This window comes from Lynx canadensis, chromosome B1 (genome assembly GCF_007474595.2).
Source record: "Lynx canadensis isolate LIC74 chromosome B1, mLynCan4.pri.v2, whole genome shotgun sequence".
In the NCBI taxonomy this organism is placed as follows: Eukaryota; Metazoa; Chordata; class Mammalia; order Carnivora; family Felidae; genus Lynx; species Lynx canadensis.
Window position 1 is genome coordinate 126,549,182 of NC_044306.2, and position 24,220 is coordinate 126,573,401.

The 24,220-nt window shown below is 43.9% G+C and overlaps 1 protein-coding gene across 1 annotated transcript in view; it reads left to right on the forward strand.

The window, feature by feature from the left end:
- Window positions 1-24,220, forward strand: part of UNC5C (unc-5 netrin receptor C) — a 305,372-nt gene that overhangs the window by 272,336 nt on the left and 8,816 nt on the right. Inside the window, exons 14-16 of the mRNA XM_032593071.1 lie at window positions 3,774-4,007; window positions 18,537-18,686; window positions 20,920-21,084. Coding sequence (XP_032448962.1) covers window positions 3,774-4,007; window positions 18,537-18,686; window positions 20,920-21,084 — 549 coding nt within the window. The remainder of the gene's footprint in view (window positions 1-3,773; window positions 4,008-18,536; window positions 18,687-20,919; window positions 21,085-24,220) is intronic.

A 24,220-nucleotide genomic window follows, 5' to 3' on the forward strand; every position in this document is an offset into this window, starting at 1 on the left:
GAACATGAATGGAATTTTAGCTTATACTCAAAAAGACAGAGAGAGGCAGAGAGTGTGAGAAGGAAGGAAGAAGGAAAGACTAGTTCTTGAATGCTTTAGCTACTGATGGGTAGGCACAGTGAAAATGATGGTCAAGCACTGGCTAACTTCTAAGGAAAGTACACTTGAGAGTCTTGCACAAGTCCCCCTTGGAACATACATACAGTGTATTGGGAAGGGAAACATATATATATATATATATTTTTTAATTTGCAGGTAAAGAAACATTGCAACTGGGTCGGAAAATGGTAGGCATTGTAGACATATACCCGGAATATAGTTCTTCTGAACTTAACTTGGGGAAACAGAAAAACAATGCATTCCTGAAGCTCCACTAGAATGAAGAACACCCGTGACATCTTGGCTATGTGTGTCTGTTGCCATCATAACCTGTTAAGGACAGTGCCTTAAACAGATCCTGTTCTTTTTTTTTTTTTTTTAATTTTTTTTTTTCAACGTTTATTTATTTTTGGGACAGAGAGAGACAGAGCATGAACGGGGGAGGGGCAGAGAGAGAGGGAGACACAGAATCGGAAACAGGCTCCAGGCTCCGAGCCATCAGCCCAGAGCCCGACGCGGGGCTCGAACTCACGGACCGCGAGATCGTGACCTGGCTGAAGTCGGACGCTTAACCGACTGCGCCACCCAGGCGCCCCGATCCTGTTCTTTTCAGCAGAACCCTTCCATCAGCACTTGAAGTTACATGCAAATGAATTTGTTATATTTACCATGACCACTTTATACCTAATACCTTAAAAAAAAAGCTTGCATGTTTTCATTATTATCCCTTGGAAAGACAATACCTGTTGTTTAAATGGAAAATAGCCATATTAAAAATCACATTTTAGAGTATTCTTGAGAAAGCATATTTCAGGAATATATCAAAAAATGTCTAATAGTTTTGAAAGCTACCACTGTATTTTGTGTCACCATGTATGCGAAGATTCAGATTCAAGCCTTCAGTATTTTAGGGAAAAGTAGTGTTTGAGTTAGAAGGGTATCCCAGGGATTATTCTAATTTCCTTTCTGTGGACATGTTCCCTTGGCCACATGATGGGATCACTCCTTGCCAGAGGGCTGAAAGTCCAGGACTGAAGTCTAGGGGTAAACTTTATGTTGAGTTATGACCAGACTTAACCAGATTTAACCTCAATTCCATTTAAGCTTGAAATGATTTATCTCAAAAACATCCCAACGTCTTAATCTCAAGTGATCCTAAACTGTGTGCACAATTCTCTGTTTAATGCCCTAATACGATGTCTATTTATGGACTTGAGTAATGATAACAGTAGCAAGAACAATAAAATGAAATAAAGAGACAAGAAGAGTAAAAGAGGGCAATGCTTAAGAATACACTCTTACACTGGTGAGGTTGTGGAGAAACAGGAACCCTCTTGCACTCTTGGTGGGAATGCAAACTGGTGCAACCGCTCTGGAAAACAGTGTGGAGGCTCCTCAAAAAATTAAAAATAGAACTACCCTATGACCCAGCAATAGCACTGCTATGAATCTCCCCAAGGGATACAAGAGTGCTGATGCATAGGGGCACATGTACCCCAATATTTATGGAAGCACTTTCAACAATAGCCAAATTATGGAAAGAGCCTAAATGTCCATCAACTGATGAATGGATAAAGAAATTGTGGTTTATATACACAATGGAATACTACTTGGCAATGAGAAAGAATAAAATCTGGCCTTTTGTAGCAATGTGGATGGAACTGGAGAGTATTATGCTAAGTGAAATAAGCCAGGCAGAGCAAGACAGATACCATATGTTTTCACTCATATGTGGATCTTGAGAAACGTAACAGAAGACCATGGGGAGGTGGAAGGGGAGGGGGAAAAAAGTTACAGAGATGGAGGGAGGCAAACCATAAGAGACTCTTAAGGACTAAAAACAAACCAAGGGTAGATGGGGGGGGGGGGAGAGGGGAAAGTGGATGATGGGCAGGGAGGAGGGCACTTGTTGGGATGAGCACTGGGTGTTGTATGGAAACCAATTTGACAATAAATTATGTTTAAAAAAAAAAGAATACACTCTTATACCTGTGGCAGGGACGTGGAACATCTTTATTCCTGACTGTATCTTACTGGAGGCTTTCTGTAACATGCTCATTGGGTGATATTTGAGGCTTACCTTCACCTTGCTGGGGCGGCGGGGGGAAGCACTTCTTTCCATGTGTCCTTTCGGGGCTAAAATAAACCTGAAGGTGCTGAATTTCTCTCTTTGCCAGTTCAGTGTAAGTTTCATCTTGGAGTACAGGTTCAGTTGAAGAAATAATTTCATGAATGGTATTCAACCCAACTCCTACTATAGCTCAGTTGATGTTGTAAGATCTAACTAATAAACAACCACCCCAGGTGGCTACTTCTTTCATATCGTTGAGACTCAATTTATGATGACACAGTCATTCATTTTTTGGACAAAAACCCATTTGCTCACCATGAGCCAGGCCCACTGAGCTATAGTGGGAATCAAAGCAGATACAGTTCCTGCCTCTGTGAAGATTAAGTAGCCTAGTGCAGAGGCAGAATCATGCCCACATATGTATTTTATCTCATATGAAGTTTTCTTTTAAATTTGAATTAATTAAAAGTTGGAAAATTTCACATAAAACTTTGAACTTCCAGAGTCTCTTGAAAGATTCCAGGCTGTTTTCTCACTGGGCCTACATTCCTGCATAGCTGTGATGAGCTGAAACAAGTGGGAACTGAGCTCTTTAGACAGACTTGTGCTCTGCTTTACCAGAATCTCCTCCATTCCCTATTGTCTTCTGCCTTACCTGCCGCACTTATTCCTAATACCTGGCTGCCCTGGGAGGCATGCAGAATTGTGACCCTTAGGTTATGAGTCCTACACTTGGTTTTTCAGATGATTTCTTCTGTGGCCTGAGTCATTCGGATAAATCAAAACTTGGTTGAGTTAGTAACTGTTTTAACAATATTCATCACTTGTATTTATTTTTACTTCTTGCTAAATATTTTCAAAAACTAAAAGGATAGGCTCTTTAACCAGAGAGATGTGTCTTAAAGGCATCGAGTTTACTACGTTGTACTTTCCGTGGAGTCCAGTAGCCCAGGTTATTGAGGAAAAGCAGTGTATCTTTTTGAAAAGTAATTGGTGGGTGAGTTTGGAAGAACACAGTAGAATGGTAATGTGTAATTCTTTAATCTCTCTAAATCTTTTCAAACCCCTAGATTTTGGGGGGAAAACCTATTACACTATAATGACATTGAAATAAAACAGTACTTTTGGAAACAATAAGAAACTTAGAGATTAAAACACTAAATTCTCAATAAATAAATAAATAAATAAATAAATAAAACATTAAATTCTCAGACATAAGTAATAAACTCAGGTACACTGAAATTAGGAGGATAACTAATGGCTTTCTTTTGGAATTTTATGTTGATTCCAGTGAGGTAGATTCTCAGATCAAAAATGCTAACTAGAGGGCCATCAAAATAAAGAATATTGGCAGTATGAAGGCAAGAGGACGTAAGGGAGAGAATGATTAAGAATGGAAAAAGAGCTACATTAAAGCCTGAGAGTGACAAAAACAACCCCCCCCCCAAAAAAAAAAAAAAAAAAAAAAAAAAAAAAAAACAAGAAAAGGATGAGCAAACCTTAGCAGAAGAGGTCCTGTTCTATCTGCCATACTGGCCACCATCATGGCGGCCAGCAGAACCCACAGTAGCTCAACCACAGCTCCTTCCTTCTTGTCCTGCAGGATGTGGTTGTGGTTGGGGAGGAAAACTTCACTACCCCCTGCTACATTCAGCTGGATGCAGAGGCTTGCCACCTCCTCACAGAGAACCTAAGCACCTACGCCCTGGTGGGGCAGTCCACCACCAAAGCTGCCGCAAAGCGCCTGAAGCTGGCCATCTTTGGACCACTCTGCTGCTCGTCTCTGGAGTACAGTGTTCGAGTCTACTGTCTGGATGACACCCAGGATGCCCTGAAGGTAAATAGCTCCTGAATGACCCTCCTTCTTTCCCCTCTCACTGAAGCCAAGGTTTGGTGTGGCGGCGCCCACCCAGAGACCATGTGTACGTGTTTGTGCACCTCAGTGCGCAGACACAAGTATCCGGCCCCAAAAGATGCAGTTTAAAAAAAATAATAAACATTTCTCTGAGGCCATGCTGACAAATGAGTGGTTTTCCATTGTGCTGATTCCTCCCAAGGGCTACTTTTGTTTACCTTCCTTGATTTCCTTTAATGAAAAATTTAGAAGAAGTAGGAGAATTTGGCAACGAGACATGGATGGTAAATAATCTGCTTCCATGTTTATCTCAGCTGTGTGCTTCCTATAAAAGGAATTGGCGTAATTGCTCACACTGTATGTTCCTCTTGTGTGCCACTTCATTTATATGCTTTCCCATTCTTTTTATGAGGACTGTGAGAAAGAGGGTTAGCATTTGACAACAGGCTGCTGCTTTGCAGAATAAATGAGCTTAATTCCTGGTGCTATTATTGCAATTCATTTTATCCCATTTGAAGCTTTAAAGGATATCGTAAGTGCCTTTGAAGAAGTTATGATCTGGAAGGAGGCATAAAAGAAGTCTGCCAAGGACTGGGAGACAAGTCTGAGTCTGATAAATGCTATAGATGAATGCAGGTTCTGTGGGAGTTCAGGAGGGGGGAGGGGATTATATTATTTTGAGGAGATCTGACAAGGAGCTAACATTTGAATTGGGCCCAAATGAAAGGTAGGGTTTCACCAGCATAGTGGGAAAAAATACAAACTTTCTAGGTGAAGGGAACAGCACGAAGAAACACAGGACAGTAAATACAGATTCCATACTAGCATATTATTTCCAGTAAGCCTCAAATGACAGGTAAGAGTTTTATTGAGATGGACTTCAACTGCCAGAGAGAGGAGTTGCGATTCAGTGTCCTGAGTTATTGGAGAGGAAGTGGAGAGATTGAAACCAACAAAAGACATGATCGGAAATATATGTTAGAAATATTAGTGCGAAGGGTCACCTGGACGGCTCAGTCCATTTAGCATCTAACTCTTGATTTCCACTCTGGTCATGATCTCACCAACCATGAGATCGAGCCCCAAGTCAGGCTCTGTGATGACAGTGTGGAGCCTACTAGCGATTCTCTGTCTCTCCCCTTCCTTCCCCCACTGTCCCTCTCTCTCTCACTCTCTCTCTCAAAATAGATAAATAAAACTTAAAAACAAAAAAGAAATATTAGTCTGACATCAGCAGAAAGATAGAGTCAAGAAGAAAAGCATGGTAGATCTGGGCTGATAGCAGGAGAGTGAGGAGAGGGGAATAGGTGTGGAAGGTCCTGTTCAAGTAACTCCTGTCGGACCTGGTGACTAGCAATGAATGGAGCAGAAGATCCAGTCTGCCTCTCAGTAATAGTAACACACCTATGGGGGAGGTAGCTTTGGGGTGTGGCTCTGGTGACTTTACTTTTGGAATATTGAGTTAGAGGTATGAATTAGACATCAGGACAAAGATGCCCAAGGGACAGTTAGAAATGTGTGTGTGACTCTCTGGACAGAGAGCAGATCCTGAAGTAGAGACTCAGGAACCGACTCTACAATATTCATATTTGTCATCCCTGTGATCAGGGAGACTATCAAGGAAGAGCAGAGAGATACGTTAAACGACATTGTTAAAAAGAACACGCATTACTGACAACTTCCTATGTGCTGGGCATGGTTCTAAATGTTTATTAACTCATTTAATCTTCACAACAACCCTGTATGATACCATTAACCCCATTTTTTTCAGATGTTCAATTGAGGGCACAGAAAAATTAAGCGATTTGCTCTAGGTCACACAGCTGTTGAGTGGAGAGAGCAGGCTTCACACCTGAGCAGGGGCTGCAGTCTAGACTTCGCCCCTAATGTGGGTTGTTGGAGGAGCCACACCCTAGAAAACAGAGACCAAGGGGAGCCCTGCCATTGCCGGGGGTGAGGAAGGGAAGCCAGCAGAGGAGCTATTGAAGGATGAGCACCCAGGGGAGGAAAAGGAGAAGTGGGAGAAAATGTGTCAAGGAAAAAAAAACAGGGGAAGAATTTTTGTTGTTGTTGAAATTTCAAAGTATTTCCTTCTGGAGTTTCCATCCAGAAAGTAGATCTGGGTCATGAAACCTGAGTGTTGCAGGTTGGGTCCATGGAGGGGATGAGACACAGGATATGTTTTTGATGGCTGACCTTGTAGGAGTTTCTGATGCTGAATAAATGATGTGAACATGCAGCTGTAGTGTGAAACTTGTGGTTCTTTTATATTCCTTGCAGATGTGATACTTCTGACGCACTGTCAGGGTGGAAATCATCCTAGGCTTAAATTCTTTCACAGGGAAAACTGTATTTGTAGGGAGCCATGGGATCTGATTAAGGCACGTCTTGTAACAATTCTCGGAAAAACCATTGTAAAAAGCATACCATAGAAGATCTACATCATATTTGAAATGTTTGATACACATATTTTATATTCATACACATAGTTCTTATACTTAGGACCTTTCTTGACCTTTCTTCCCAACAGAAACATGCAAATCCATGCCAAAAAAGTAATAATTCAGTAAAACTATTTTAATTGTTTTAATTAGTGGAAAGAGATGCAAATGTTCAACACTGAGAAAGATTGACAAACAGGATTAAGCAGTAAAAACAACCCAAGAGCAGTTTGAATCATGGTCAGTGCTTTCCAAATAGACATTTATGAATTCTCAGTAGCTGGGGATCCAGCAGTTAGCCTGAAACAAATATGAATAATGGATAAGGCTTTCTTGCACCTCATGGCCTTTTAATAATGCAGAAATACCAAAATCCTAGTTATAGGTAAAGGGTCTATCCAACATACTGAAGAGACAATTAGTTCAGTCCCAGCAACACTGCCTAACACCCACACTTGAATTGGAACCTTGGGGCTCATTTTCAGAAAGGCCCTTTGTTACCTGAATTCTGCCTTCTTGGCACCCTGCCTGCTGGTGTTCCCCAGCAGTCTCTGCCCTCTCCCTGATTCTGTAACCATCGTTGCCCATAAATACTCTCTTCTGCATCGCCCTTTCCGAACACCTCCTCCTGCTGCTGGCCCACCCGCTCCCCGCTCACACCCTTCCTAAGTCAGTAGTTCTGCATCCCACATATATAGGAATCCGTTGGGGAGCTTTAAAAAAAGACTTGCTCCGGGGGTGCCTGGTGGTTCAGTTGGCTAAGCGTCCGACTCTTGATTTAGGCTCAGGTTATGATCTCATGATTTGTGAGCCCCACATCAGGCTCCATCCTGGCAGCGCAGAGCCTGCTTGGGATACTCTCTCTCCCTCTCTCTCTGCCCCTCCAGTGCTCGCTCTCTCGAAATAAATAAACTTAAAAAAAAAAAAAAAAAAAAAAAAAGACTCGCTCTGGGGTCCCAACCCAAAGGCTCTGATCTAATTGGTCTGGGTATTGGGGTTTTTCTTTCAACACTCCCTGGGTTATTCTGTTGTGCGGCCAGATTAAGAACTATTATCCTAAACACTTCCATGGATCTTTTTGGAACTTTAATCCTCTTAAGAACAAACTCTCCTACACCCTTTGAATCATCCTCTCCACTCTTCCTTCACCTACTCACATTAAGGGCAACTGGATCTTCCCCGTCACGTGGCATCCCTCATAATCTCCATGGTGAAGACCACACCCTCTAAGTAACCACAAGGCATGAAGGAAGAGTTCCAGTACTTCTCCTACCCCATGATCACTTCTGGGGCATTGTTCTGCTCGCAGGGTTGACTTTTTCTACTGCTATTCTCATTCTGTTACTCTGTTACTCATGACCTATTTCAGTTCCTTAGCCCCCAATCTCCTGGTACCTATCTCCAGCCTAGCAGTACCTGCCTCATGGTCTTTCTTCCCACTCATTTTATTCCTATCAATCTCTCAGATTCAAAGTCACCACTAATCACAGTTTTTTGCCCAAAGTCATTCTGGTAACCTTGACATCATCCCACATTATCTGTCCGCCGGTTTAGGCATGCTGTGGATTTCACCCTTATTAACATCTCCACCTGCCAAGATCCCCACCTGCGAAGCTCCATGTTTCTGACCACCATATCTGACCTTCCATCTCTCGAACACAAAGGGCATGCAGGCCACCTTTGATTCTTAAGGAAGACCTCCCTCAAACTCCTCTGGTGGCCTGGTTCACAGACCCTCCTCTGTTCTTACCCAGATCTCCAGGGAACTCACCTCCACTCTAAATCTCTTGCCAACTGGAGCTACAGTAGATTTTTCTGATTCCACAGCTAAAGATGACTGCCCCGGAACAAGCCCTCTCGTTCTCCCTCCAGGTTGTTGAGTTGCTCTGAAAATGATAGATTTCTGCTTGAGTCTCTGCTACTCTCAAGATGGCTGCCCTAAGCTTTCCCTTTCTTCTTGTCCACACTCCTTTCATTTATCCCTTCTTGACTCACCACTTTTCACATAGCACTTCTTCCAAGTCTTCCCTGCTCTCTCCAAGTCCCTGATTATATGGCAACCCCTCCGTCCTTTGCAGTGACCCGACTCCTACTGCACCACTCAAGAGACACTCCCTTAGCTCCTGTCCTTTCCTCTTCAAACCTTTTATTTCAGCCTCTCTTTATCCCATCTGGGTTCTGATGAAAAGGAGCTCTGCTTCCTTGTTTGTGCTTTAATCCAACTCCTCTACCCCCGTCCATCTCCACCGCAGCAAATGGTGCCCGAAAGTGGGTCTCCCCAGACTTGATATTTTCTTATAGCTACCACTGCGTGCTGGGGATTTCTCCTGAACGGCAGAAGCCCTCCCAGAATGTTGGACTGGGTCAGAGAGGGAGCTCAGCGGAGGACATTCTCAGGGGTTCAGAACTCTACAGTCTGGAGAGCTATTAGAGAAAACTGTAGCTGGATGTCTGGAAGTGAACATATCTAGAATATTAGTTCCCACTCTCTTATCATATGTGCTTATACTGTCTATGTGGACGGGGAGCAAAAAAAAAAAAAAAAAAAAAAAAAGGAGACCACCACATCAGTCAGTCTCAAGCAGCAACCCTGATGCATCCTTTCATGTCCCCACCTAGCTCTTTGAGTTCGGTAGCCTTGGTGACAATTTCCCTGAGTTTTGTTAAGCCCACAGCAGAAATGGTCACCTGAAGCTTAAAAGCTGTGTTTAACAATTCAGAAGCATTGCTGAGAATCAGGATGCTAGAGGTGAGTGCCAGAGTAAAAGTCAAGGTTGCTGGGAGACAGGGGGTTCTTTCATGTACCTTTCAGGTGGATTTTTCTCCCGTGCAAGTGCTCAAAGGAACAGGGAGAGCAATGTGCAGGTTGAATTCATGTAGAGAGACAAAGATGCTATGAACTGTGAAAATGGCTTAGAGGCAATTCTGTGCCCACACAGAGAGGTCCCGTCTATTGTAAAGATTGAGTTGGGCCACAGATCAGTTTTTCTGTTTCCCTCCTCTTCATGTGATTAAAGTAATGATATTGGTGTTTTCCTCCCATTATTTACAAAGACTTAAATCCTCATATCAAAAGACCAGAAATTAGGGGCACCTGGGTGGCTTAGTCTGTTAAGCATCTGACTCTGGCTCAGGTCATGATCTCACGGTTTGTGGGTTCGAGCCCCATGTCAGGCTCTGTGCTGACAGCTCAGAGCCTAGAGCTGCTTCAGATTCTGTGTCTCCCTCTCTTTCTGCCCCTCCCCCATTTGTACTCTCTCTCTTTCTCAAATATAAGTAAACATTAAAATTTTTTTCTTAAAAGACCAGAAAATAATAGAGAACAGATGATATTTGGGTAAGTTTTAAAACACGGAGAAGTCCACAACTATGTGGAAATAAGTCATTTCTGTCCCACTGTCCTGAATTACAATTCTGAAAATACAATTTCTGAGAGATTTATACTAAACCCTGAGATTCAGAACCTAAAAGAAGAGTTATTTGTATACATTATGGGCCACATATGATGCTTCTGGAATTTCTGACAAATGTATTTGACAAATGAATTTCTGACCAAATATGTAAATTAACATAAGCCGCTCGCTTCATGTAGTCATTTGGCATAGACTCTTGGGATTTCTTCAGCTTTCACATACCCCGGTTCAGGCTGCGGTCTAGTATAGAAACTCTGTGAACTCTCATATTATGTGGAAAAGAAGAGAAAATGAAAGAAATACTGAAAATGAAAAGAAGTAGGAAATGTAGTCGAGGGCTATGCGATACTCAGTATCTTGGGCTGCAGTTGGAGACACTATCCTGGAAAAGCTTTTGTTCTCATCCTGGAACCTGGTGCCTTCCACTGTCCTTCTGACGCCCCCTCCACTGCAGCTGTGACCCCACACAACCCAGAACACCTCAAGCCTGTCTCTTCTGGGCTTATGAAGGCTGGCCCTCTGTTGAATTGGCCCCATTAGCCTTCTCTTTTCTTTCGGTTCCCTCAAACAACCTCAAAACTAACATGACCCATGTTTATACTTTCAGGATGCTGGCCTATGCAATTAAATTAATATATTTGTACATGTAACACAAGTATTAGATAATACCAGAAAATGTAATAAGGTTACAGATGTGTTTTTCCTTTTTTCTTTTTTTTTTTCTTTCTTTCTTTCCTTCTGTATGGAAGGAAATGTGGTGTGGTAGGGAAACTTGGGTGAGGCTGGCTAAGCCTCTTGGTTCTGCCCTTCCTCAGGTCTGTGGCTCTGGTCATTGAACTTGACCTCTTTAACAGTCATTTGCTGTACATCAGGCACCTTTACAAGATTCAAGGAGATCAAAGTTATTAAATTTCCTAGCACAAAACAGATATTTGATGATGTTCATTATCCCTAGATGGGCATCTGGATATAACGGTATTTTAAAGATAATGGCTCAGTGAAGATATTAAATCTAATCATGATGTAATTGTGGGGTGAGTTTCAGGTTTGTCATCAAGCTATTTGGTCAGCCATTAGGGACAGGGATCTTTTGGGTGAATCTAAATTTACTGAATCTTAATTACCTTCTCATGAGACTGGGCCCTGGCCCTATCATATATTTTGGAAATGACCGGCCACATTGAATTTATTTTTTGAGAAAGAGAAAGAAAAGAGAGAGAAGATAAAAGTCATTATAGGCAGTATAAAGGCCCCCAAAGATACCTGTACACAATATTCAGAACCTATAAATATGTTACTTTACATGGCTAAAGGGACTTCACAAATATGATTAAGGGTATGAACTTCAAGATGAAGAGATTATCCTGGATTTTCTGGGTGGGTCTAATCTAATTACATGGTGCTTAAAAGTGGGGAACTTTAGGGAGCACCTGAATGAATGGCTCGGTCAGTTGAGTGTCCGACTTTGACTCAGGTCATGATCTCAAGATTTGTGAGTTAGGTTTGTGAGTTTGAGCCCCGCTGGGCTTGCCGCTGTCAGCACAGAGCCTGCTTAGGATCTTTTGTTTCCGTCTCTCTGCCCCTCCCCCACTCGTGCTCTCTCTCCCTCAAAAAATAATAAGCCATTAAAAGTTTTTAAATGGTTTATTTATTATTGAGAGAGAGAGAGAGAGAGACGGAGCATGAACAAGGGAGGGGCAGAATTCACACAGAATTCACACAGAATGTGAAGCAGGCTCCAAGCTCTGAGTTGTCAGCACAGAGCTTGACATGGGACTTGGACCCACCAACCGTGAGATCATGACCTGAGCCCAAGTAAGATGCTTAACCGACTGAGACACCCAGGTGCTCCAATAAATAAAATATTAAAAAAAAAATTTTTTTTTTAAAGTGGAAAACTTCTCTCAGCTACAGTTGAAGGGAGCTATAACCATGAAGGAGAGACCAGAGAAATGTGCCAGTGGTGACTTTGAAGATGGAGGAAGAGGATCTTGAGCCAAAGAATGTAGTCAATCTCTGGAAGGTAGAAAAGACGAAAAAGCAAATTCTCCCCTAGAGCTTCCCAAAAGGAAGGCAGCCTTACCAACACCTTGACTTTTTAGCTCAGTGGGTCTGGTGGTCAGACTTTGGATCTACACAACTGTAAAGTAATAAATGTGTGTTGTTTAGAGTCATTTGGGTTTATGGTAATTTCTTACTGTAAAAATAGGAACTAATGTAGAAATCAAAGAATAACATGTTCAGTGATGCAAAGGAATACAAGATGACTTCAGAGGCTCTAGAACAACCTAAAAAGTTCTATTGCTAATTACGGAGATGTGAGAGATCACCTTTTCCTTAGAAGTACGCCCAGAGGTGGACAAGGGACACCATCACTTCCTCGAGTGCCACACTCTGGCGTTTTGCTTTAAAAGTGTCACAAGGTGCCCTGACTGGGCAGGCTGGAAGTGGCAGCTCAGACCAAGCATTCGTGGCAGCGGCAGCTGCGGGAGCAGCAAGCAGAGCCCTGGAAACCAAGTGACTTGACGGGAAATGTTTGCACATGGTCATGGGAGTCCAGCCTCGTTATTATGAGGGATGAAGTACGGCAGACAAACTCAGTGGGGGGAGCGCAGCACCCTGGTGTGAGCGCAGGAAGAATAGGTGGCAAAGTGAGGCGGTGGTGACCCGAGCAGGTGGGAGAGGTGGCCGACACTTGGATGTGCCCCACTGGGCTCCGCAGCCAGAGGCCCGCAGGCCAGAGGAGCAGTCAGCACGTGGGAACAGAGAGCAGCTTGGCCGAAAAGCTGGCAGGGCACAGCAGAGAAGGACAGCCGCTCTCTGTGGCCTCTGCCTGGGAAGCACGCAGGCCCACAGCTGTGGGGGCGACCGTGGAGAAAGCCTCAGTAGCAAAAAGAGGAATTTCTCATCCCCGATGACAAGGGCAGGTCTTCACAAGGAATTCAAGAATTAACAGGAGCAAGGCAGGTTCCACGAAGTCTGAACGGAGGTGTGATTTTCTTCTCAAACACAAGCCAGCACGACCCTTGAAGGTTGGTCTTCTGAGGTTTAGCGCATGGGCAGGCTGCAGGTCTGCTGGGTTTGGGCCTCGAGACCCCTGGCCCACGCAGTGCAAACGTGGAGAAGGCGGGGGACGGGTCTTGAAGTGCACAACACAGTCTCCAGTGCTTGGTCGGGTGCTGGGGACAGAACGTGGAGTGCAGGTCCCTGTCTGCAGAGTGGCACAGCCAACCGGGGCTGAAAACCTGGGGAGTAGAAGGCTCACGTGCTCGGGTTCCCACCGCCGCCGTCCCCGGGCTTCCTCGGCAGCACTAAGCACAGCCAATTCAAGGCTTTCTGTTTCCAAGAGTAAAGAGTGCACAGACAAATCACAGCCCCACAATACAGAGAACAAAGCCAGACAACATAAAACAAAGCCTTGATTTAACCTCCTTCCAACCTTCTTTCTTCCGGAAGAAATGTTAATGCGTTATAGGAGCTTCGAGTTTAATCATTTGCTTCCTCCTTTCTCTAGCTGATAAGATTTCTAATAAAGGAAAGGGGGGCCAGGAGGGCAAGGTGGGAAAACAGAGAGGGGTGGGGGAGCTAATGGCTAATGGCACTTCTTGAGGAACTGGAAGCTAAAACAAGTGTCTCCAACAAAGGAGGGGGTATGGATTGTTGGGAGCCTTGGGGAGAGAAGAGGCAGGTTTCTGAGTGAGAGGAGGGTGAGCACAGAGTGTGGGGAGCAGAGCCAGGGCCCCAGCACTGCACACAGTTCCTGGCAAAAAGTCCCCTCGGGCAGAGACTTCTCACATTCTTAAACAAGTGCTTCAAGTATCTCCAGTGCCAGCAGCTCTGTCGCCTGGGGGCTCTCCTGTGAGCTCCTTGAGAGACTGACACTCAAGTGGCCTGGAGGCAGATGTGGTCTAACCCCAGCAATAATGCCGCACAAAAAATTCTGGGGTTAGGAAAACCAGAGTGTGGGAGCTGTAAGGCTCCTTCCACTCCCCTTGGCCAGTGAGGCCTTAATGAGAGCCGATCCTCAAGGCTAAGAGCCTGGGAGAGCTCTGGGTACAGGCCAGAGGTGCTCCCTTTGTACATACGCACAGGCCTTTAAAACAGCTTAGATTTATTGTGGCTCTTAAGTGGCCCAGGCTAATAGCTTGGCATGGATAATGTCTTGGTTTAATTGGTTATTGTGCAAGCCGCTTGTTTCTACTGTGGAATCTCATGTCCCTGCCTTTCGAGCGATCCCTCACGGGCCCCCTGAATCAATAGAGCCCTCACTCAGGGCCACTGAAGAGCCTGTGCTGGGCAGCCACGGAGCTGAGGAAGCAGCCATCCTGCAGGACTGCTCAGATCCCGGTGGGCACAGACTCACACGCACAGGGGCCTGCTCCTGGTGTCTTTACGACTGGGGTCTTGCGTGTGTTCCTGCAGAGAGATGGGCTAGAGACACCTCTGCCAATAACTGACTCCTGAGAGAGTCTTTTCAAGTTGCAGGGTGGAGACAGAAGTGACAAAGAAGTCAGAAAGTGACCTCTTCTCTTAGAAGCAGAGCAAGCTCATTAAAGCAACAGGTGGTCACCCAGGGCCAAAATGAGGCCCCGAGGTGGGGTGCTGCTAAGAGCGGGGGACGACCTTTGCAAAAGAAGATGACATTTAGATCTCTGAGCGCAAAGAGCCTAGATGATCCTAATTCCTAGTATGACATTTCTTTCCAAGGTCACTGTATTTTTCTTAAGTCTAACTAAATCTTTTGACCTTAAATATATTTTGTTCTTGCTCTCTTTTAAGGTGGGTGAAATACCCTAACCTGTGATCCAAAGGCAACCTGTGATCCAAATACCCTAACCTGTGATCCAGTCTGGAAGCTGTCTTAGAGCTAAGCAACAGCCGTTAGGGTTACACAATTACATAGCAGTCTCCCCGCCGTGAGTGGTATAAGGCAGGGTCGGGGACTGGCTCATCTGTGTGCCCCAGAGCCTGACATGCTTCCCGGCAGGGCATGTGTGTTTGATGTTGAATGAATGCTCTCAGGAAGATTAAGGAGAGGAAAGCATTTAACTCTAAAGCTATATCTTATTGATTCGTGCATTTGTTATTTTTATGTCATCTTACTTATGTGTATCATATATATAACAAAATGATTTCATGCAGAAGGAATGCAGAAAATCAAGCTTTTTGAAATACAAGTTACAGCATATTTTTAACTGCGATCTGCTATGTCATACATCTGAAATTATAACACTTAAGACCTTAACAATAGGAACACAAGCCTGACCATTGTATCAAGTGGGCTTGCTTCTTCTCCCTCTGATACAAAATTTATGTAGTTGACCCTTGAACAATATGAGAGCAATGGGCAGCAACCCCCGTGCAACTGAAAATCTGCATATAACTTTTGACTCCCCCAAAAGTTAACTACTGTTGACTGGAAGCCTTACCAGTAACATGAATGGCGATTAACACATATTTTGTATGTTATGTGCTTTCCATACTGTATTCTTACAATAAAGAAAATGTTATTAAGAAAATCATAAGAGAAAATACATTTACAGTACTGTTCATCATTTGTCCCCCCAAAAATCGGTAAGAGAACACCTGAAGTTCAAATCTGTGTTGCTCAAGGGTCAGCTGTATATGGGATTTGCTCTATGTGTTAAGTCATCTCTGACTCATGTAGTTGTAGATGATTTTAGTTTCCAAAGACTTGTTTTATTTATTGAATACAATATCTTTAATTCACATTTTAATATTTTCAATTTGTGCTTTGGTTCTTGTCTTCTCCTCTATTTTGTTATGTTTCCTTGAAGTCAAACATGCTGAGTGTGATATCAGTTGCTACGTTTCAGGGAACATTAAATTTAAGGTTGGTAAGGATATTCCTTACTGAATCATTTATTCCAGGGCCAATTTCTCCCAGAGGTAGCAGTGAAGAGCCAGTGGTCTCTTGTCAGAGAGGCCTCTGCTTTAAGCATGAGTACATTGCGATGGGTAGTTTATCTTTCACCAGGGTTCATGCGTAATCAAAGAGGACAAAAAAGTTAGGTTCCTCCCAGAGAGGTCAGCAGCTTTGTTTGTATCAGAGAGCTTAAGAATGTAGAGATGTGTTCTTTGGCTCTGTTATCTTTAAAATGGCATTTTACTTGGTACTTTCTCTCAAAAAAGATGAAGAAGAAGAGGAAGGAGGAGGAGGGGGAAAGGCTCAAGCCAGCCCAGTCTTTTCCCACTAGTGAGAACACTAAACATGACTTTTGAGGTCAAGGCCAAAGAAACCAAGGACTGAGCCTTATTCTTGGGCTGACTCCAACCCAGACTTTGCATTCAAATGTGGTATTAGATTTCTTGACTCCAAGGTCATGGCCAATAGGCAGTTGAGGTTTTTTTCAATGGTCCTCCCCGCCAAGAAAACTGATAATGTTCTCCATATCCTCTGGCAATCTATGTTGATTGTAGGAATGGGGTGTGGATTATACATTGTTGGGTACAATTTCCTCCCAGAATACAATGCATCTTCTTTTAGACATCCCAGGGAGATAATTTGGACATAATGAAGATCTATAGTAATCAGATAATTACTATCGATTGCTCTTTAGACGTCTTGATGAGGTAATTAGGGTGTACTGGAAAGAAGCTAGAACTGATTGATTGGCATGACTGTAATCTCAAAGATTTCTAATTATGTTTCTTTTCTTCTAACGGCTTATAAACAAACATCATTTTAGCTTTAGAATTTGTCAGGTGCCAGGTTCACTGGGAACATCAGCTTTCCCTATTATGCTAACTAGACACCAAACATGATCAACATAAGCTCATTATGCCTTGCTGCCGAAGCAGAAGAAACTGCAATTAACCCTCACTTTTCTCATTCGTCTTCATTTCCACATGGCCAGATTCTTGTGGAGGAATGGAGGGTGAAGTGTTCCACGAGGAACGTGTGTGCAGTGCTGGGTTGGGTAGGTTGGTGTGGCTCGGTGGGGACCCTCGGAGCCCGCCGAGCTGTGGGTGCAGCAGAGCCAGGGCACAACATATGTGTCCTGGTAGAAGTTTGACCGGTTGAGAGTTGGCCGACTGCTCAGACTCCTGTCACAAGTAATAGCTACTCATCAGTCAGCAAGGTGGAATACTCTAAATGTAAATATTCTGAAGCAGCTGGACCATGCTCGTCTCTCTGTCAACATGCTGTTGCCTCTTCTCTTCCATTAAACACTAATTAGAGGAACCCATGTCTGAGACCATTTTCCACATGATCCTACTATTTCCTACATCTTAGAGGACCTTTCAGCAGCTTGCATTGTTCAGAATAGTGGCCTGGCTCAAAGATGATGGATGCTAAGAACCACTAAGAAGCAGCTAGAAATGAGCTATTTACAGCTAATCAATGATGTTGGTAAGCTCTGCACTTATGGGGCTCCATGTGCATGGGTTAGAATTCATTCAACAAATGCAACGTGGGTGTATTTCCGGGCAATCTGGTTCCCATCCTCACAATTTTCCACTGTGACCCATCTGTGCTTGGTACCCCCGTAGGTGCCTGATAGGTGCGTGTAGAAGGACCTGAATGAGCGCCTGTGTTCTTGAACCCCATGCTTTCAACTGAAATGTCACCAAAAAAATAAGTTAGTGGTTTGCATTTATATTTTTATAAAATCCATTATTTTCCTGAACCCTGAAAGAAAGGAAGGAAGGAAGAAAGATCACAAATTGCCTACATATGTGTGTCACTAAAACTTTTAAAGCGTGAGAGAAGCAAAGTACACAGGATGGTTCCAACCACAGAGACTCGGGATATTTTGTTCATTGGTAACTTATGGTTTGCTGCTGTTTGGATAATTGCAGCTGTACTTGGAAATGCTTCGTTAACTCCCATTAGCTTGTTTGAGGAATGGAAGTAGATTTAGAATTTGTCTTCATGTTACATCTTTATAGCATAAGTAAAGTTACATAGCAAATTTTTTGATCAGCCGCAGTTCTTGAAAGATGAGGTCATTGTTTTTCAACTTTGAGTAACTCTTTAGTTCAATATTCAGTGCTGACAGACTTTCCTAATTTGTATTAGTATATTTTCCTCTAATAGGACATATAATGAGTATATATATTTTTGATGATCAAGAAGTGTGCGATGGATAATTTTAAGCAAAAAATGTTATTATTTCTGTATAAAGAAACTATAAAAAATCAAAAAAATACCCAAAATGAATTCCAGGTCTTTACTTGTTGGCTGGTTTTACCAGGTCCAAGACATGGGTTTGTTTTCTAGGGGGTTGCCCTTTGCCCTAAAAGTTCATTGAAAATCCACTTACTTCAACTGTTTATCTATATTCCTACCTCTTTTTTTCTTTCATTTGGAGTTCTTCCCATTTGGGGCTCTGATTGTTGTTTTCCAGGATTTGATTAAATCTTCCACTCGTCCATTGGGAAATGCAACCTGTACTGAATTTGCTTCACAGCATATGATGTAGATTGTTGATGGTCAGGTGGATCCAGTCACATACAAACTGGCAGGGGCTTCAATTGGAGGGTCTCCAGGCTGCAGAAGAGGGAGTCTGTACCAGTTGGTTGTGGTGTGGGGGCGGCCCGGTGAGGAAACATTATGCATTTGATGAGACGGCAGGCCAGCAGAAGGCATACGATTCAGTAATTTGCTTTTGACTTTGGACATGTCATTGTAGGAGGTATTGCAGCTTGAGAGACAGATGGGAGGACAGCTCCTAGAAGAACCTAAGGCTCTTCATTTTAAAGGCAGCACCCACAACCTGCGCCTGTCGATTCACGATATCACCCATTCCCTCTGGAAAAGCAAATTACTGGCAAAATATCAGGTAAGGTTCCCAGGCTGAACCAAAGGACTGGAGACAGCTCCAAGAAAGAAGTCTAGGGGTGCCTGGGTGGCTCAGTTGGTTGTCTGACTCTTGGTTTCGGTTCAGGTCATGACCTCATGGTTCATGAGTTCAAGCCCGCATTGGGCTCAGTGCTGACAGTGCTGAGCCTGCTTGGGGTTCGTTCTCTCTCTCTCTCTCTCTCTCTCCCTCTATCTCTCAAAAATACATAAGTAAACATTTTTAAAAAAGGAAAAAGGTCTAAAGTTATTTAGAAATCAGATATTCCTCTCCTTGAAATTAATCCTGCATCGGTAGTTGTTTCTCTAAAATGGTTTCGAGTTTAGGATTTTTGAAAAATATTATAGAATATTTGAAAGAATTTTTTTCATATTTCTCCTTCAAATAATTGTACTGTTATTGTTTTATTTTTAGTAAAAAGGACTTCCAAGTCCATCATTTCAATTCATTTTCAGAATAAATGCTAACATCGAATTGACCAGAACAGCATCAAAAATGCCTTCATAAGGAAAAACAGAAGAACCGTGTTATCACATGTGACACAAATTAAGCCTCAGCCTTGCTAGGAAAATACATTTACATTGAAAACTTGGAAGGAACACCAATTTGGAAGTGGAAATAGCACCTGAAAATAAAATGTGGTCAGGATTTTATTAAATAATAGCATAAAAATACTGGTCCAAAATCTCACTGCATGGATACATGGGGAAAGCAGAGGCCTCTCCAAGGGTTGTTCACTGCCCCCCTACCCCCGCATCTCTGAACCCGAGCTCCCAGGAGGCTGTGCAACGCAATCTCTAGCCTCATACCCAGTCCCAGGAGATGCAGGCACACTTGGATAATCTGTGAATCCGTGTCTACATGCACGCAAATCCAATCCCACACCCCAGCACTGCAGCTAAGCTGGGTGCGACTTACTGATACAAGTCAGTGGACATACTAAGAGTGAAGGGAAGGTTTCTAGTTCATTCTTAGTCTCATATATCTAGTACTTAAATATAAACTGTGGGAAACAAATTTCTTAGCTTGCTAACAGTCTGAAGCTTTCATAAGGGGTGCATACCACACCCTTCCGTGTAACTCAGCACTTGGTAGAGGGATCAGGCTTTTGACTTTCTCATTAAATATCTTCCTTTGCTTTCTTCTCTCTCTTATTTTGCAACTGCCATAAAACCCCAGAAATATTTCCCTTTTATGAACTGTATCCTTTGTGCAATCATAATGGAAAATACTATTTTAATAATAATGATAATCTGCTATTAGTTCAAGCTAAGCCTTGAACTGGCTGAACTTGTAACATCTTCCAGACACTCCTGCACTTTGGTTTATCTCATTCAACCCCAGTAGGTTGAATGATTAGGCTACTCTTTCACTTACCTTTTCACAGATAAGGAAACTGAGGCACGGAAAGATTATCTTACCCCACGTCACCAAATAGGCAAGGGGAGAGTGTTCGCATTTGTACTGAATTTGGCTCCAGAGCCTTAGTTCTTAACCACCATTGTTCTCCCCCCACCCCACTTCACCCCACCTTTTTTTTTTTTTAAACATATCAACCTTTTCTTTCCTTTATGGGAACAAGATTCTAGGATGGGCTCTTTAAGGTGGTCTAGAATTTTAGAAAATTTATGTCTGTTAGAGGCTTGACGCTTTTTAGGCCAAGGATTTTCTGTGGCAGCTAATCGGCAGCCCACAGTTTCCCACTTGCAGTGAGTTCTGACTTTCCCCCCTGTCCTGTGCAGAGGGGGTATATAGGCATGAAAGCGAACTAGATCAGTGCTTTACCCTTTAGACTTTCTTTGCTTTTCTCCAGAATACCACCGCAGGGATTCCTTTTAATGAGCAATGACTGGAGTGTGTAGGTTTTATTTTGGGAATTGCTAAACTTTTGAAAAATCACTTACAATGGCTTCTTTTGTAAATGACAGAGAAGTGCAGACTGGTTAGGTAAATGGATTCTGGAGGCTGACGCCCTGGGTTCATATCTCAACTCTGCCACTTACTAGCTGTGGGATTGGAGGGTGGCAGATTTAACATCTCTGGGCCTCAGTTTTTTCATCTGAAAAGCGGGTTGGAGTGTCCCTACCCATAAGCCTGTTGAGAGGGTGAAATAAGGTCACTTGTAATCCTGAGAAAAGGACTTGGCCGTGCAGTGTCTGAGAGTCGCTTTTGGTATTAGCCCCTCACTGGTGGTTAACGTTTGTATACCCTTTAGGAAATTCCTTTTTATCATATATGGAGTGGGTCTCAAAGAAACCTCCACTGCACTTTCACCTTGGAAAGATTCAGCCTGAACACAGTGGAACTGGTTTGCAAACTCTGCGTGCGACAGGTGGAAGGAGAAGGGCAGATCTTCCAGCTAAACTGCACCGTGTCAGAGGTAAGAAGCTCTTTCTTGGCTGCCTCTGAAATCAGAGGAAAGAACGACCTTGGGAGAGAGAGGGGGTGTGGAGGATAAAGGGATCTCAGCATAGGCCATGTGGGAAGTCCTGAGAAGCTTCCTGTAGATCCTATTTATTAATAGAATACTATTTTTAATGAACACAGGGAGCCAGAGATATAAAAGAATATAATAGGAAATCCTTTTGGAGAAAGAAGGCTTTTATATTTAGTGACATGCATTTAAGGATCGTGTTCTAACTTTTTACAACAGATCTGAATTTCAAGTGTAAGGTTTAATTTAAGCAGCGTGTACACGGAGTAACTTTTCCCAGAGCGTCCCCTCGGAGCGCCATACTCTCCCCGTCCTCCTTTTGAACAGTAGAAACCCTGCACCCTGGAGGAACAAAGGAAAAGGAATCAGGCAAATGGTCAGAAGGCAACATTTCCTGGGGCCTCGAGGAGCCCAGCCCCGCGCTGCTTGCTGAACCACAAAGCGCAGGACTGTCGTATTTTTAAAACTACAGCGGGACGGCCTGTGATTTAAAAGACGGCTTCTCCCTCGCGGTGTCACGCGCGGTGACGAATGAAATGTGGCCCTGCGCCGTGTGGCGCGCTCCATGTTGCATTTGAGGGCTGTCTTCCATAGCAAACCGAGGACGGGGGAGCCCGTCCGCTCCGGGATGCTCCAGCCTCCTTTCCCACAGCCTGCCCGGCCTCGGCCATCACTTCCTGCTGTAGTTTCGGGAGACTTTTGACTCATAAACAACTTTAGTCACAGACCCCGGTGACATTCATAAGGAATGATCTCGATGTCAGGGCGCCATGGCAACCGCCCGGCCCTCCGGTGCGCAGGCCCGATCTCCCAGGCACACAGCACCACCCCTGCTGGCTCCGGAGGGTGTTTTCACTTTCCGGGCCCAGCGGGTCTGCAGAGTTCAATAACCGCCCAGCTCCAGGGACAACAAAGGCCGCGGAATTTGGGAGGGGGGCGTGGAGGTCTGCTCCTTTGATGCCTGCTTTCAGTTCAGTGCGAACGTTCGCGGCCTGATGAAAAGCTGGACGAGGCGCGGCCGCCAGTGAAAGAGAGCTGTTGGCGCGCCCCTCCCCCAGGGCCGCCAGCCCCACGCTGGGAAAAGAGTTTTGCATAGTGTAAGCCCAACTTAAGGACTTTCCTTGTCGTGCCAACGTAGAGGAAAGGTGATTTCTTTTGCAACTTGGTGGCGGTCAGCTCAGAGAGGCCATCCCTTCTGTGGCTTCGGAGGCCTTTGCCCGCGCGTGACGCACAAGCGCATTTAACCAAGGGAGGGGCAGAAATGACTGGAGTCAGATGACTTTGGGTATTATGGGGCACTCTGCTGCTTTTACTTCTGGGTCACTGAGTCCCACCGCCGTGGTTAGCATTTGAATGCGGGTGCATGCGGCCCACAGAGGGGGACAGACGCGTGGGGCTGGGTACTGATGTTGAGGAGCAAGGCTGGGCTCTGAACAATTGATCTGGAGAGCCCTGAGCCCCCTATCCTCATCAAAAGCTCCAAGTAGGGGTACACTGTGACTGACAAACCGTAACCAAACAGAGAAAAGGCGCCATTTGTGGTGCCTTTCTCCCGCACAGGGCTCCTTCCTAGGGTCACACGGCTAGCTGGCAGGTGGGCTGGGGTTGTAGTTCCAAAGTGCTATCTTCCAAGAATGAGCTGACTTGCCAGGAATGTGCTGCCCCCGCCCCCCAGCCACCCACCACTCAAGGCAGTCACCAGCAGTCATTTATAAAGCCATAGCCCTTGGCCTGTCTAGTCAGGAAGGACCTGTTGCCCCCCAGGGAGACCAGGCTGTGCTTGACATAGACCATGGTGATGTCAAGAGCCAGACAGTTGTTCTTCACTGGGTGCTTTGGCCAGAGATTCCTGAAGGAGAGACAAAGTCTTTAGTCTCACAGAGATGGGGTTTAATGAAAATGTCTGAAAGAGTAAAAGTATGGGCATGAATGCATGCCCAAATGTAAGTAATTAAAGGTTTTACTTTTTCTTTCTTTTTCTTTTTTTTTTTTTTAAGAGGGATATGGGCAGAGTAAGAACAGGGATGCTATCCATCAACACCAGAGGAAAAAGTAGTGTAGAGAAGAGAGGGAAATTTAAAGACTCTTCAGACCTTCCATTTAGTTGTAGCTGTACACAAAGACCTCTGGTAGGAAATTCCCAAATGGACAGTTCCATGGGGATATGGGCCATTACTTAACCCCTCTTGCCTCAGTTTCCTCCTATGTAAATTGATATAATAATAGCATGAAGTTTTGGGTCTGTTGTGAGAATGTAACGAGTGAATGGTAGTAAGTGCACTGAACAGAACTTGGCTTACAGCACATGTTCAGTTGATGTTCACCATTACTGCTCCCACCGATGCTATTAGGGTCACTGAATTCTTGAGTAAACTCTGCCTTTGCAAGCTGTGGCATCTGTCATCAAATTAAACTTTAGATTCCCTTTTTATCAAAATAATAAAATAAAACCTCTGCCAGCCACTGTAAAAAGAAATGAATGGAAAATAAATCTCAATAAGTAAATAAATAAATATTAGTTCTCAGGGTAAAGGAGATAGCTTATGTTCCCAGGCTGGTTTTTCATACCTTGCTTTAGTTCATAGCTTTCAACCCTGAAAAAGGTGGAACTTGAGGAGGCAGTATTAGTCAATTGTTTTACTAACAGATTTCCAGATAATAGTAACAGTTATAATTTCCTACATTTGCTAGAATAATCTTTGTGTACATCTGCTGTACTCATCTCATGCACTTACTCTTCAGTTTTCTAGAACCCGTTTAAACAATCATTAGGAAAATCTAGTTGCTGTTGTTTTGTTTTGTTTTGTTTTAAGAAAGTGAGGGCACAAATGGGGGAGGGGGCAGAGGGAGAGAAAGTATGTCAAGCAGGCTCCATGCGCAGTGTGGAGCCCGACACGGGGCTCAATCCCACACCCCTGGGATTGTGACCTGGGCTGAAATCAAGAGTCGGATGCTCAACTGACTGAGCCAGCCAGGCACCCCAGGAAAATCTTTTTTTTTTTTTTTTCTTTTTTTAAGTGGCTTTAGGAAGAAGAGTCAGAGTATGGGAGTGGAACGTTATTTCCACCGCCCAGTACTGAAA